General features: G+C 41.5%; 1 protein-coding gene across 2 annotated transcripts in view; it reads right to left on the bottom strand.

Annotated features, from left to right (window-relative positions):
- SPATA5 (spermatogenesis associated 5) overlaps positions 1–14,732 on the bottom strand; it is a 382,760-nt gene that overhangs the window by 35,726 nt on the left and 332,302 nt on the right. Inside the window, exon 15 of one of the 2 annotated variants that reach the window (XM_044302228.1) lies at positions 136–300. In XM_044302228.1, coding sequence (XP_044158163.1) covers positions 136–300 — 165 coding nt within the window. Of the gene's footprint in view, positions 1–135; positions 301–14,732 lie in introns of those variants that run through there. The other variant, XR_006390924.1, reaches the window with a different exon arrangement.

Raw genomic sequence — 14,732 nt, 5'->3', positions numbered from 1 at the left:
GCTCTGGGTGCTGAAGAAGACCTCCGGGTAAGTACAAAGTATAGAAAAGTATGTATCAAGTCACTCAGCTCCAAAATGGACATGTAAATCTTGGTCGAATGCGGCTATAAGTACTCCAACATGTCCACTGCTTACCTCTGCTCCTGAATACTTCTCAGTTTGTAACACAAGATGATCTAAATTGACCTCCTGATCAATAGGCATACTCTGGAAACGGAGTCTAAAGATTTCCCGGCGTGTGGCAGCATCCGGCAATGGCACAAAAATGATTCTGTCAATACGTCCTGGACGCATGAGAGCCTGAAACAGAGAAGCAAAACAAAAAATGTGTGATAAAGCCAAGGCAAGACGCTCAACTACCTTAAATAATAAAATAAGATCACAACAGAAGTGAGTCCTCGGCTCAGAGTTACTGATTACTTCTATACATGCTTTAAAAAGTTACAATAATGGACATAAATGGAGTCCAGATGTCACTGCATGCTGCAGTAATGAAGCAACACACATCATTTCATGTTGCCGCAGCTATGGGTATACTAAACAGACTAAAATGCAGTAGCCAGGCTGTTGGTAGATGTAGGCCATGTCATATGAGATGGCCTCCTAAAATTTGAACCAACTGTGGCTCCTGTGTAGTAGTTTAAATTGTATATAGGAAACTATTACCATAGCTGATCAGTGCACATTACATAGAAACGAGAAGGCTGCACAAATGAATCAAAGATGTCTAGTAGGACCAAAACACAGGCCTGTGATCTCTCCAGGTTTTCAATGTAGGCCAAATAAAGGAGATTTCACTTCATAGTAATCAGTATCAAAAGTGGTACCACATTACGACGACCCAGTGGCACTTGTTATTGTTTTGTTATGAGATTTTTTAATACAAAAAAAAATCTGTCAAATTACAAAAAAAAACAAAACAAAAAAAAAACAGTATAATGCAACATCAGTTTATCAATGAGCCTACTCCTCTAACCCAACCCTCCTACTCCTCAACGACGGAGAAGAAGGCGAAAAAAGAGAAAAAAAAAGAAGGCGGCGGCATTTACCAACATCGGGGCCACCACTCTTTACCAGACTGTGGACCACCTAAACAATACATATTCATTTGCTGCCTATTAACAGACACTTTTTAATAATATTCTGTTGTATGATGAATATTTCAGTGCCTGTGTGTACTATGAAACTGGGTTGTCCGGGATTAGAAAAAAAAAAGTTCTCTCCATTTGCTGAGCTTAATATTGCAGTCTGTCCTCATTCAAGTATTGGGGCTGAACTGCAATACCAGGCACAATCATGGTCAGACATGGCGCTGCTTCTAGACCCAAAAAAAAAAAAAAAAAAAAGGCTAAGCAAATCTTTTTTTCTAATCCTGGACCACCCATAAGACAGACATAGGAAACTGCGATTGTGAAATTTTTCTTTAACGTCAGTGGGGAAAATCCTACATACTAACATGTAACATCTGTCTGATGCGGTAAAATACCGCAGCAATTAGACTGCAAAAAAGATGCCAAGACTGATCCTGATCTATGATGAACATTAGATCGCTGAATATATATGCAATTAATAGTGGTCAGTAATCTTTGGACCTGTCTTTGTGATTATGCTGTTTTTAGCCATTGCAAATACAGTGTAAAATATACATAAACATGTTCTTTCCATTTCTGGAAGAATCTTAACTAAGATCCTACATTACTTATATTTTTTCCAATTCTGTACTAGTGTTGCCATCTTCCCTTCTCCACTAATCTCCTGCAATTTCTTACATAATGTTTGGCACTCTACTAGATAATGAACCGTCCGGTCAGATGTAAGGTCTTGTTTTTTTTTTACAGTAATGAATGTTGGGTATATGGAGCACCTCCTGACACATCTAAGATCAGTAAGGAAATAGGGCAGTAATGGATAGTAGCTTAAATAAGACACTGATCTATACATTTAGTACCTCTACTCACTGCCAATAAGTCTGTCAATTACACGAAAGTGGGTACAATGACATGCCATTGGTTTAAATTGTTCAAAATATGAACAATCCCGATGCCTTTTATTTTTCAGAACTGCAGTCATATCTCAGTTGGTTACTACTGGAAACTGTCAAAAATCCTGTCGACAGACACACCCCTAACAACTCAGCAGATGACCGAACAGTGTCTAGTCTAAAAGGACTATACTTCAGAATGTCAGTCGGCACAGATTTTATAAGATTTCAGCTCCGTAAACTGCAGAATTGTGAATGAAGTTGTGAATGAGGGTATACCTGTATCTAAGTGATAAGATGGTGATCATAGGTTAGGACAGGCTTAGTATATCTAAATGAGTAATATGTGAACCAGGTACATTTGTGGTCTGCTTTCTTGGGGCGTGAGTTCCATCTAAATCCACCCAGGAAATCCAACTTGCAAGAAGAGTCCAAGATACTGACAAATGAAGGATAAGTTGTTTTATTTTGAACACATAAGACAGCTGTTTTTGACTTACATGCTCCAAATAATGCAATTCTACTCCATTTGGCAGTGCCTTGGACTGTTTGGCAAGTAACACACTTTAAAAAGATTCTCCAGCTAACTCACCACCAAAGATGGGACCATTTCTCATTGTCCAAAGCCCACTGAGATCTTAGGGTTGTTGCCTGTCCTCTACTACTTGATATCACTTTACGATGAGATGGAAGCCCTACAAGAATACAACAGACTGTCTAGGATATTTACTACTAAGCTATATGAGCTGAAGTCATTGATGCGTAACCCTGAACAATCAAATCCCATCCATTTTTCTAAAGCAACAAAAGCTTCAGATATTTCTAGTAAGAGCCATGTTCCAGGTGCCCCCTGGGTAATATAAGTTTCCATCAATCAGAAATATTGCATGCTTGCCTTTGGCCGGTAGCCAATGAGAGTTTTCCCAGCTTCATCATGTCAGTGAAAGTCATGCAGAAAAATGGAAGGAAAGAGCCTTCCTTCCTGTAACACACCAATATAGCTAACACCCTTCCTGATGATTCTTTATAAAGGCTGTTGTGCTGGAAACTATTGCCTATGACCTTTTATAACTCGTTTCAACTATGCAATAAATAACATGAATGCACCAAGCAACTCAAGATGTTTGTCCTTGCTCCTGACTGTTTCCATCACAGACTGTTTGTATTGGCCAAGACTGAAATCAGAGCATCCTCGGAGTGCTCTCATTCCCAGGGACACCTACATATTTCTGCTATGCTAAAATTCGGAATATGTTCTGACAGGTCTGAGAGGCTGCTGTCTCGGGTTTCACTAGGATTCGCTCTGCTAGTATTAATACAAACAGTTTGCACTCCTTTTCACAGAGGGTTCTTCACATGCAGGCTGAAGTCAGCCATACGCCTTTGAACTCATTTTCTACATCGTAAAACACAGCTAAACTTTTTTGGATTCCTTTGTCAGGCTCATCTAACAGATTTTCTTCTCAGAGGTGAATGAAGATGCCCTTGGGGGTTGCTGGCATGCAAATATATATCCTTTCTCTATGTTTCTGACATCACATATGTAATATTGGTGAGCATAAAGAACAAAGGCGCCTTAGACTAAAAAATGGTCTTCAAACAGGTAAAAGCCATTCTTGTGTACTTAATTTAGAAGTGACCTCATCCCTTACTCATTCTGTACTCAGTGTACCCTTACCTAAACATGGCACCAACCCTGTAAGTGAGCACTTCTGAAATGCCAGCCTCTAGAAAGAGGGGTTTTGTTCAATTCCATCAATCTACTTTTTGCCTTCACACAAAGAGACCTTTCAGCACCCACATGACAACACCTTACTACAAATATTGTAAACCACAGGGTTATTGAACCCGGTATTAACTAGTCTCATATACTATCCAGTTATACACTGTCAGAGGTGGGAATAGAATACATTGGGCATTATCCTGAGGGTCCACTCTCCAGATATATAGAACAAATGTCCACGTTCAGTTGCGTTGTAAACTATGTTATTTCCATAGGCCATATCATCAGTAGTAGTATAGTCTTGCTGATGGAAAAGAGGATGTGCTGCTGACAATATCAAAAGTAAGTAGGGGATGAACAATCATAATAACAGTCCTTCTCCCATTCACTTTGCATCTGACCATATGAAAGGGACTATAAATGAGCTCCAAATCTTTCATCAATTGGCACTCGTTAGTGTCCCCTCACACTGGACCAATAATGAGCGACAATTGAAGAGATACAAGTCAACCGCCATTTGTTTAAAGCCCCTTTTGCACAGCCTTATGCAAAGTGAAAGGAGGACAAACGATCGTTAGTACACACGTTTGACCCCCATCCACTTTGCCTATTTTCGCCCAACGTTTTAAAAGCAATGTGATTGAAGTATTTTGCTTGTTGCCTGCAGGACCTCAAGGGTCATCATATACAGCCACTAGGTCATGTTACCATCTTATAAGCTGAGTCCATGAGAACGCTCTGGTCTTGGTCCATTAATAAAATAGAAAACTGTAGGAGCCATATAGTTCAAAAATGAATGATCTACATTTCCTGCTACCCCAGGGGTCAACTGAATTGACAGAAAGCAATCAGATCAGTAGGCAACAGAAGGTAGGTTTACTTTTTTTATGTATTATCACAGTCAGGGCTAGCTACCATATTCAACTGATATGACCCGATCCTTTCTCTCCTCAACACTCGGGATATGGTGTCTTTCCTGGGACAAGAAACCAATGAAAGTCTTCATGTGGAATAATACAGGGCAGGTGAAAAAAAACAAAAAAAAAAACTTCCACATTCATAATTTTCTATGGCTAGTCTATCAATTTTTGGCATATAAATAACTTCTTTGAAGTGACATAAAGCATAACATGACATAAGGTATTAATGACAACAAAGATCTTATTGCACATGTAGACTTTGCTTATTCTACACATTACAATGCTGATAAAATCTAAACCATGTTCACAATATAATCATTCATATAAAATGTTTGATTGTTGTGCTTAATAAAGCTGTAGAAAAAACCCCAAACGTTGTCAATCGCCATTAAAATATTTCTCCTATGTAGAAGACTAACCACAACACTTACAGTTATGCCAATACAATTCAACAAAACTACTTGTGGCTTATGTTACAGTGATAGAAACTAATTCCTCAACGAGATTGAACCCTAGGGCTTCGCTAGTCAAAAGCATCTGCCATTTGTTAGTTTGCGAGACTGATGTTTAGCCACAATGGAAACCAAGTCCTTGCCAAGTGGTTGAGCACTAACAAGCCTCTATTGGCCAACTGTAGACAGAAGATTGTGTTAAGTAAAATGGAAATCCCCCAGCTATCTACTGGGCTCTCACACATCTGCCTGTTACATTAACCCTATTCTCCTGTGCATAGCTACAGTAATCCATAGCGAGTGTTCAAGGAAGTTTTACATCCCACAGATGGTTTCTAAAACGTGATAATATCATCACAGATACCACTATTTACTGGACTATTTTCCAGGGAATAGGCTCTATGTAGATGAAATGTCTCCATATTTCCTACTTTTAAATGTCTGACAGAGTGAATAATACCAAAGTATTGCACACCTGAAGAAGCCCTTTTACACCGGCCAAAGATCATCCAGTTGCGAAACACTCTTACGCACAATCGTTCCCAATAACTGGTCCATGTAAATGTGTCACGGATAGCCCAACAAACAAAGAAAAAAACGTGGTTATTGAGGGTTTCATCGTTATATGCCACATAAAATCATTGTTTGTCGGCAGCATACCACCCTGTGTAAACGGGAAGGCGGGGCATCCTGCCAACAAACAATGAATCTATATGGGGATGATCAATCGTAGCAATGATTCTTCCACCCCATACGGAGAAGCTGAAAGAGGTTGGCCAATGTGTAAAATATTTCCCAATTCACAATATAACTTACCTCTGCCACGCTGCAGAACACCACCAGTCCCCCCATCGGTGGGTTATGTAAACTCAAGCTCCTCAAGCTCTGCATCCATAGGTCGAAAGATGGAAATGTTGATGTGATTCATCCACATCACCACCTATTACCCCATCATCTATATTTGTGTGACATAACATTTGTATGTCACACCATAACTTACCACAACCACACAGCTGGAAGCCCTCTGGTCCCTATCATTGCACTGTGTAAACCTCTACAATCCTAGAATGCTGCGTCTCTAGGGCACAAGATAGTGGAGGCCACGTGATTCTTCCACATCACTGCTTTCTGTCCCTGGACGGACCCTCTTCTGCACTTGAGAAGAACATGTTCAATTACTGTCCAGCGCCTGCAGAGAAGAGGGGTGCACCCAGGCACAAGAAGCAGTGATGTGAATGAATCACGCCACCACCACCATCTTGTGCCCTATGGCATGAAATAGGATTATAGGTGTTTCCACAGCCCACTGATGCAGACCCAAGGGCGTTCTGCTGCGTGGTGGGTATAAGTTATGGTGTGACATACAAATGTATGATACATATGTAGATTAAGGGGTAATATTTTTATAAATTGGCCAACCCCCTTAAACAAGTGGGCAATGAGCTGTCCTGATCACTGCCCTGTGTATTGGCCCAGGTATTGCCTGTATCCAGTCATAAATTTACATACTATCTGCCACATACTATCACTTCACCACCCAGCAGTACCACCATAAAACTAACTACTACAGTAATCGTCAATAATATCTAGGGCTGAAGCTAACGATTATTTGAATAACCGATTAGTTGTCGATAATTTAATCGATTAATCAGGAAAAAACACCAAAATTACAAAACAAAGAGGTCTATATGATTTTACTTGAAAAATTATGTTCAAAGGACATATTAAAACAAATTATGGATGACACTATTATGGGGATCTGTGGATGACACTATTATGGGGGGGATCTGTGGATGGCGCTGTTATGGAGGGGATCTGTGGATGGCACTGTTATGGAGGGGATCTGTGGATGGCCCTGTTATGGAGGGGATCTGTGGATGGCCCTGTTATGGAGGGGATCTGTGGATGGCACTGTTATGGAGGGGATCTGTGGATGGCACTGTTATGGAGGGGATCTGTGGATGGCACTGTTATGGGGGATCTGTGGATGGCCCTGTTATGGGGGATCTGTGGATGGCACTGTTATGGGAGATCTGTGGATGGCACTGTTATGCGTAGGGGGATCTGTGCACTGTTATGGAAGGGGGGATCTGTGGATGACACTGATATGGGGGGATCTATAGATGACACTATATAGCACCTTCTGCTATATGTGTCATCCACAGATCCCCCTCCCCATAACAGTGCACAGATCCCCTCCCCATAACAGTGCACAGATCCCCTCCCCATAACAGTGCACAGATCCCCCTCTCCATAACAGTGCACAGATCCCCCTCCCCATAACAGTGCACAGATCCCCCTCCCCATAGCGGTGCCATACACAGATCCCCCTCCCCATAGCAGTGCCATACACAGATCCCCCTCCCCATAGTGGTGCCATACACAGATCCCCCTCCCCATAACAGCCCCGGCCCCGCTGCTCACAGCAGACTATTCTGGCAGTAACTTTTACTCAGCGCATCTTTATTACCTTACAATGAAGCTCAGGTAACAGGCAGAGCGGGCGGCGGCCTAACGTCACTCACTCACGTGACGCACCTGCTCCGCCTACTTTATGAATGAAGGAGGCGTTGCAGGCTCGTCACGTAAGTAACGTTACGCCGCCGTCCGTTCTGCCTGTTACTGGAGCTTTATTGTACGGTAAATTAAGATGCGCTGATTTAAAGTAAACTGCCCGCCCGCATAGCAACGAATCGGCGATTATTCGATAACTGGATTCGTCGACAACGAAGCCCATTATCGAATATTATCGATAAAGTCGATTAATCGTTGCAGCCCTAATAATATCTAAAGGTACCCATACTCCTTAGATGAACCCACGGGTGGGTATGGGAGTGTCTCTACTTTCCTCTTTCATCAGATGTTGGGGGGAAATAAGGATTGGGCATGTAAGGCATCAAAGAGTTTTCTTTATTTTCATGACTATGAAAATTGTAGATTCACACTAAAGGCATCAAAACTATGAATTAACACATGTGGAATTATATACATAACAAAAAAGTGTGAAACAACTGAAAATATGTCATATTCTAGGTTCTTCAAAGTAGCCACCTTTTGCTTTGATTACTGCTTTGCACACTCTTAGCATTCTCTTGATGAGCTTCAAGAGGTAGTCACCTGAAATGGTTTTCACTTCACAGGTGTGCCCTGTCAGGTTTAATAAGTGGGATTTCTTGCCTTATAAATGGGGTTGGGACCATCAGTTGCGTTGTGGAGAAGTCAGGTGGATAGTCCTACTGAATAGACTGTTAGAATTTGTATTATGGCAAGAAAAAAGCAGCTAAGTTAAGAAAAACCAGTGGCCATCATTACTTTAAGAAATGAAGGTCAGTCAGTCCGAAAAAATTGGGAAAACTTTGAAAGTGTCCCCAAGTGCAGTCACAAAAACCATCAAGCGCTACAAAGAAACTGGCTCACATGCGGACCGCCCCAGGAAAGGAAGACCAAGAGTCACCTCTGCTGCGGAGGATAAGTTCATCCGAGTCACCAGCCTCAGAAATCGCAGGTTAACAGCAGCTTAGATTAGAGACCAGGTCAATGCCACACAGAGTTTTAGCAGCAGACACATCTCTAGAACAACTGTTAAGAGGAGACTGTGTGAATCAGGCTTTCATGGTAGAATATCTGCTAGGAAACCACTGCTAAGGTCAGGCAACTAGCAGAAGAGACTTGTTTGGGCTAAATGGACATTAGACCAGTGGAAATCTGTGCTTTGGTCTGATGAGTCCAAATTTGAGATCTTTGGTTCCAACCACCGTGTCTTTATGGGACGCAGAAAAGGTGAACGGATGGACTCTACATGCCTGGTTCCCACCGTAAAGCATGGAGGAGGAGGTGTGATGGTGTGGGGGTGCTTTGCTGGTGACACTGTTGGGGATTTATTCAAAATTGAAGGCATACTGAACCAGCATGGCTACCACAGCATCTTGCAGCGGCATGCTATTCCATCCGGTTTGCGTTTAGTTGGACCATCATTTATTTTTCAACAGGACAATGACCCCAAACACACCTCCAGGCTGTGTAAGGGCTATTTGACCATGAAGGAGAGTGATGGGGTGCTGCGCCAGATGACCAGGCCTCCACAGTCACCGGACCTGAACCCAATCGAGATGGTTTGGGGTGAGCTGTACCGCAGAGTGAAGGCAAAAGGGCCAACAAGTGCTAAGCATCTCTGGGAACTCCTTCAAGACTGTTGGAAGACCATTTCAGGTGACTACCTCTTGAAGCTCATCAAGAGAATGCTAAGAGTGAGCAAACCTAGAATATGACATATTTTCAGTTGTTTCACACTTTTTTGTTATGTATATAATTCCACATGTGTTAATTCATAGTTTTGATGCCTTCAGTGTGAATCTACAATTTTCATAGTCATGAAAATAAAGAAAACTCTTTGAATGAGAAGGTGTGTCCAAACTTTTGGTCTGTACTGTAGATCTTAGTTAAATAATTGCTTTGATGAGTTACTACAAGGAATCAGAAATAAAATGAAGAAAGTGTGCTGTGAGTTTACATACAGCCACCTAGATACTCATAGCTCTCAAAACAGAGACGTACACATGGACAACAATGGAAGCAGCTCTATCCTAGCGTTTCACTGGAAACTTTTTTATAATAGTCAATGAGACATTCAATAAGGAGAGTTATTGTATCGATGGACATCAAGATAAAATACAGAGCAATAGGCTGCTTGTAATTAGTCTAACATCACAGTTCATGGGGAATCTGGTCATTTGTGCTTACAAGACTTCTACATTTACATCCCAGAGAAAGCATGATTGTGCATTCTGCTAGCTGTCCTTCCTGGGGCCTCTCTTCTAGGGGAAGCTAATGCTGTCTGCATATTGTCTTCATAAAGCATGTTCTCAGTTTATGCAGGTAACTGAGATAAATTACCTAAATTGCTCTTGGAGAATGATTGCATCTGATTTAAGTCTATTCTCATCTACTCCAGAGACTTAATGTTCCTAAAAACACAGAACTGGCCCCATTTGGGATCCGAAGCTGAAATATTCAATGTCTTACTAATGCACTCAATATTACTATACACTAATATAGTCTGTTCCATTTTTCTTGGATTGTCCTCATCAGGGTCTGCCAGCAAAAACGCATTGCTCTTAAAGTGTGCAACACAATGAACAGACACAGAAATTATGTGACAAAATGCAGTCTTCATGGTGTTTATTAAGAGAAGATGGCGGTAAAACCAAAGCTTCCAATGGTAGTTACCTGTACCTGGTATAAAATGAAGAGGCCCCTTCATAACAGCTGATTGGTGGGGCATGGGGAGTCTGACCTTCACCCATCTGATATTGATGACCTATCCTGAGAATAAGTCATCAATGCTTAAGGCCTAGAAACCCCGTGTAATTATCACTGGCTGGTCTACAGAAGCGTTGGTGATACAGTTGTGCTCAAAATAATAGCAGTCAGACATCACTAACCTGATCAATCACTGTTTTTGGCAGAAATTCTATTTCTACATGGCAAATAATTTACTAGCAGGTGTAGTAGAGTAAAAGAAATCCAACAGACCCAACAGTCATGACATGCATGCTGCTGATTCTGTGTAATTGAATCACTAATTGAAAGGGGCATGTTCAAAATAATAGCAGTGTGTAGTTCAATGAGTCAGGTCATTCATTCTTTGAAAAACAGGTGGCAATTATGGCCCTTATTTAAGGAAGGAAGGCAGCAAATGTTGTACATGCTGGTTACAGTGCATTTCTCTCTGAAATTCTGAGAAAAATGGGTTGTTCCAGACATTGTTCAGAAGAACAGTGTACCTTGATTAAAAAGTTGATTGGAGAGTGGAAAACATATAAAGAAGTGCAGAAAATGATAGGCTGCTCAGCTAAAATGATCGAAATTGCTTTAAAATGACAACCAAAACCTGAAAGACGTGGAAGAAAGCAAAAAACTACCATTCGAATGGATAGAAGAATAGCCAAAATGGCAAGAACTCAGCCAACAATCATCTCCAGGAAGATCAAAGAAGGTCTAAAGTGTCCTGTGAGTACTGTTACAATTAGAAGATGCCTATGTAAAGCCAAGCTATCTGCAAAAGGCCCCCGCAAAGTCCAACTGTTGAAAAAAAGACATGTGCCTAAGAGGTTACAATTTGGCAAAGAGCACATTGACTGGCCTAAAGAGACATTTTGTGGACTGATGAAAGTAAGATTGTTCTTTTTGGGTCTAGTGGCTGGAGACAGTTTGTCAGATGACCCCCAAACACTGAATTCAAGCCACAGTACACTGAAGACAGTGAAGCATGGTGGTGCAAGCACCATGATATGGGGATGTTTCTCATACTACGGTGTTGGGCCTATTTATCGCATACCAGGGATCATGGATCAGTTTGAATACATCAGAATACTTGTAGAGGTCATGCTGCCTTATGCTGAAGAGGAAATTCCCTTGAAATGGGTGTTCCAACAAGGCAACGACCCCAAACACACCAGTAAACGTGCAACATCTTGGTTCCAGACCAACAAGATTGACGTTATGAAGTGGTCAGCCCAATCCCCAGATCTTAATCCAATAGAAAACTTGTGGGGTGATGCAGTTTCTGAGGCAAAACCAGAAAATAGAGAAGAACTGTGGAATGTAGTCCAATCATCCTGGGCTGGAATAACTGTTCACAGGTGCCAGAAGTTGGTTGACTCCATGCGACGCAGATGTACAGCAGTTCTCAGAAACACTGGTTATACAACTAAATATTAGTTAAGTGATTCAAAGGAAAGCAAAATCTTCAAACATTTTTCAGTTGATATAGTAAATGTTTGAGTTTGTAAAGAAGAATACAAACACTGCTATTTTTTTGAACAGTCTAATATTCACTTTTCTTAATTTTTTTTTTTTGAGGAACAACACAAATTTGGTATATTTTTCTTTATGTTTTTATCTGGAATAGAATGTGTAGTGTTCCCAATACATTTGTGTGTATGAAAATAAAAGCTATTAGAAGGATTTTGAGCTTTATTCACTTTTTCTAAACACACTGCTATTATTTTGAACACAACTGTATGTTCTAACAGAGTTTTGTCCGCTTCAGTCAATTCCTTTATATAATGGGCTTGTTCAGTGGCTTAAAACTGATGACATATCCTCAGAATAGGTCATCAATATCAGACAGGCAAGGGTCTGATTCCCGGCACCCTGACAACAAGATGTTTGAAGGGGTCACAGCCTTCAGAAGAGAAGAGAAGCGTTGCTTTAATATTTACTTGCACAGTGTCTCTCTTATTCCGACTCTAATTGCACTCTAATTACAACTGTTCGTCCCAGAATGGACGTCAGACGTCGCTGATCAAGTGTTGGGCGATACACTGGTATTAGTGATATATCGCGGTATTAGGAAACGCTGATATGACAATATCACAGTTTCTTAATTACTACGGTATATAAGTGACGTCAGGCCAGCTTCTCCCTCTCCTATACAAGGCTCAGGCTGTGGTGTAAAATAAAACACCCGGCATCAGTGAGACCACAGCTGGAGGATCCACAGGAAGCCAGCTGTGGCTAGATGCTCCTGCCTTCACTCAGCTGCTCTCACTCTGTCAGCAGAGTGCGAGAAGAGGGCTGAACTGGAAAGTCACACCTCGCATGTGCAGTGTGCCTGGGTGCACATTATGACTGACGCATGCGCTGCGACATAGTGAGATGGTAAAGGCCCTATTACATGGAGAGAATATCGTACAGATTCTCGTGCATGCGAGCGAAAATGAATGAGTAATAAGTATAAACGAGAATTATGTGTTCTGTACACGTCCCCTCAAAATGCAAGGCAGGTGCATGTATGCTGGGTATAGCTGTGTGGGCTCTCCTGCTTGTATATTATATGGAGGATTTACTCGACCCCTCTCCTGATCAGACCTGCAAAGGGAAGCATACTTGCCTGCTCCCCAGTGCTGGATCCCAGCACCATGGCCCCCCAGCCTCTGCTGCCTCTCTCGGGTTCCCATCTATCTGCAGCTCACAATATCTGCTTTGACACCGCTGCAGTCAGTGCCCGCAGTGGGGACCTGCTCCCCTTACGTCACATGGTCAATTGACCTCAGAATAATATACAGTATAATGTCTCCTTGTGGCCCCCATACAGTTTAATGTCTCCTTTTGTTTTTTCTTCTAAATGGGTATTTATTGCGCTAAATTTCTTAAAATCGTTATTGTGGGAATATTTTTGATAACGGCCAACCCTACGCTGATCTTGATGACCTGTCCTGAGGATAGGCCATCAGTATTATGCCACTGCAAAACTCCTTTCAGCTCCATGGACAGCTGGAACCCCTGGCAATCACACTTATTGCTGGGCGAAGCTACCATTGCCTACATTATCAATAGGTGAAGATCTTATAAGCTGTGAAGTCCTGAAAGTGAGTTTCAGCTCTTTGCAATGCCTTTCCACTAGGGGCCCTGAGTGTAGGATCTTTGACATCCACGTGCTCTAGTAGGATCCCTATAATGACGTGCCCTCCAACACCTTTGCCAACATTCCTAGAGAGTAGTATTAAGGGGCAAAATTCCCTGGGTACATTAGTTTCAAACACAATTTCATCATTTCTAAATTATTACTAGTGAACGAATAAAAACTTTCCAGTGTATAACCAGTTCACACAAATCCAGTATGAAGACAACTAACTGAAGCTGACGCAGAGTCCAAGGTCCCTGCAGAGGCTTGTACGGAAAGCCAGTGTGCCTCATCTGAAAGTAAAACACAATCTTGGAATGCTTCCTCTTATGAGGCATCTTAATTTCTGCAAGAACTTGTTGCTAAGGTTATTTCAGGTCTGAAACTGATTTCAGCACCTACATTTGCATTACAAGTGGTGATCGAAACTGAGCTCATCTCCTAAAACTCCATCAGAAAGCAGATTCCAGCCAGAACCGACTTGCTTTTCATGTCGTATTTACCTCTTTTACTTACATTGCCAAGTATCTATCTCTATAACAAGATAGGCGCTGCTGGTCGTAGCTCTACTGACCACAAAGGGTGTAGCGCTGCTTCTTAAAAACATCTAAAAAAATATACAACATATATTATACACAGTAAAAAAATAAATAAAAATAGAACTATCATTTGTATTTTATTGTTTTGAATGACTTGCCATGGCAAACTTGTCACCAGTAATGAATGCCAATCCCATTGCATCACTTGATTACGGCACACGTGTGGCATTGTACTGTGCCGCACATATGTAAGAGGTTTCTTTTTTTTTAATCTTCCAGCTCTCTGCAAAAGTAAGGCTATCCATCACTTAACAGAGATACTTCCTGTTTTCAAGCAGTTGGGAAGGCATGACTTCCAACCCAAATACTTGACTTGGCAGGCTCCACATGTGTTGATAGATGCTTTTCTAACCACTTCATTCCACCTGATTTTTTTCATACAATTTCAGAGATAGGGCAGATGTTTGCAGGAGGAACCAGAGAGGGGAGTAGATTGCAGATCTGCAGACTTGAATGAAAATGCCACTGCGGCAAAAGGCGGATGACAGAACTTACGGTATTTCGGACAGATGTTACTCGATAACCTCAAAATGACATTACAGGGGGAAAAAAACTGGTCCTTATCCAAAAATATCTGCTCATTTTTGGAAAGAAAATTCTCTCTGCTGGCTATAACAATATCTGTGTCGCTGCATTTACTTACAACGTGC

The sequence above is a fragment of the Bufo gargarizans genome, chromosome 1 (genome assembly GCF_014858855.1).
Source record: "Bufo gargarizans isolate SCDJY-AF-19 chromosome 1, ASM1485885v1, whole genome shotgun sequence".
NCBI lineage: Eukaryota > Metazoa > Chordata > Amphibia > Anura > Bufonidae > Bufo > Bufo gargarizans.
Note: the sequence above shows the minus strand (reverse complement) of the source record. Positions and strands in the feature narration are given on the sequence as shown.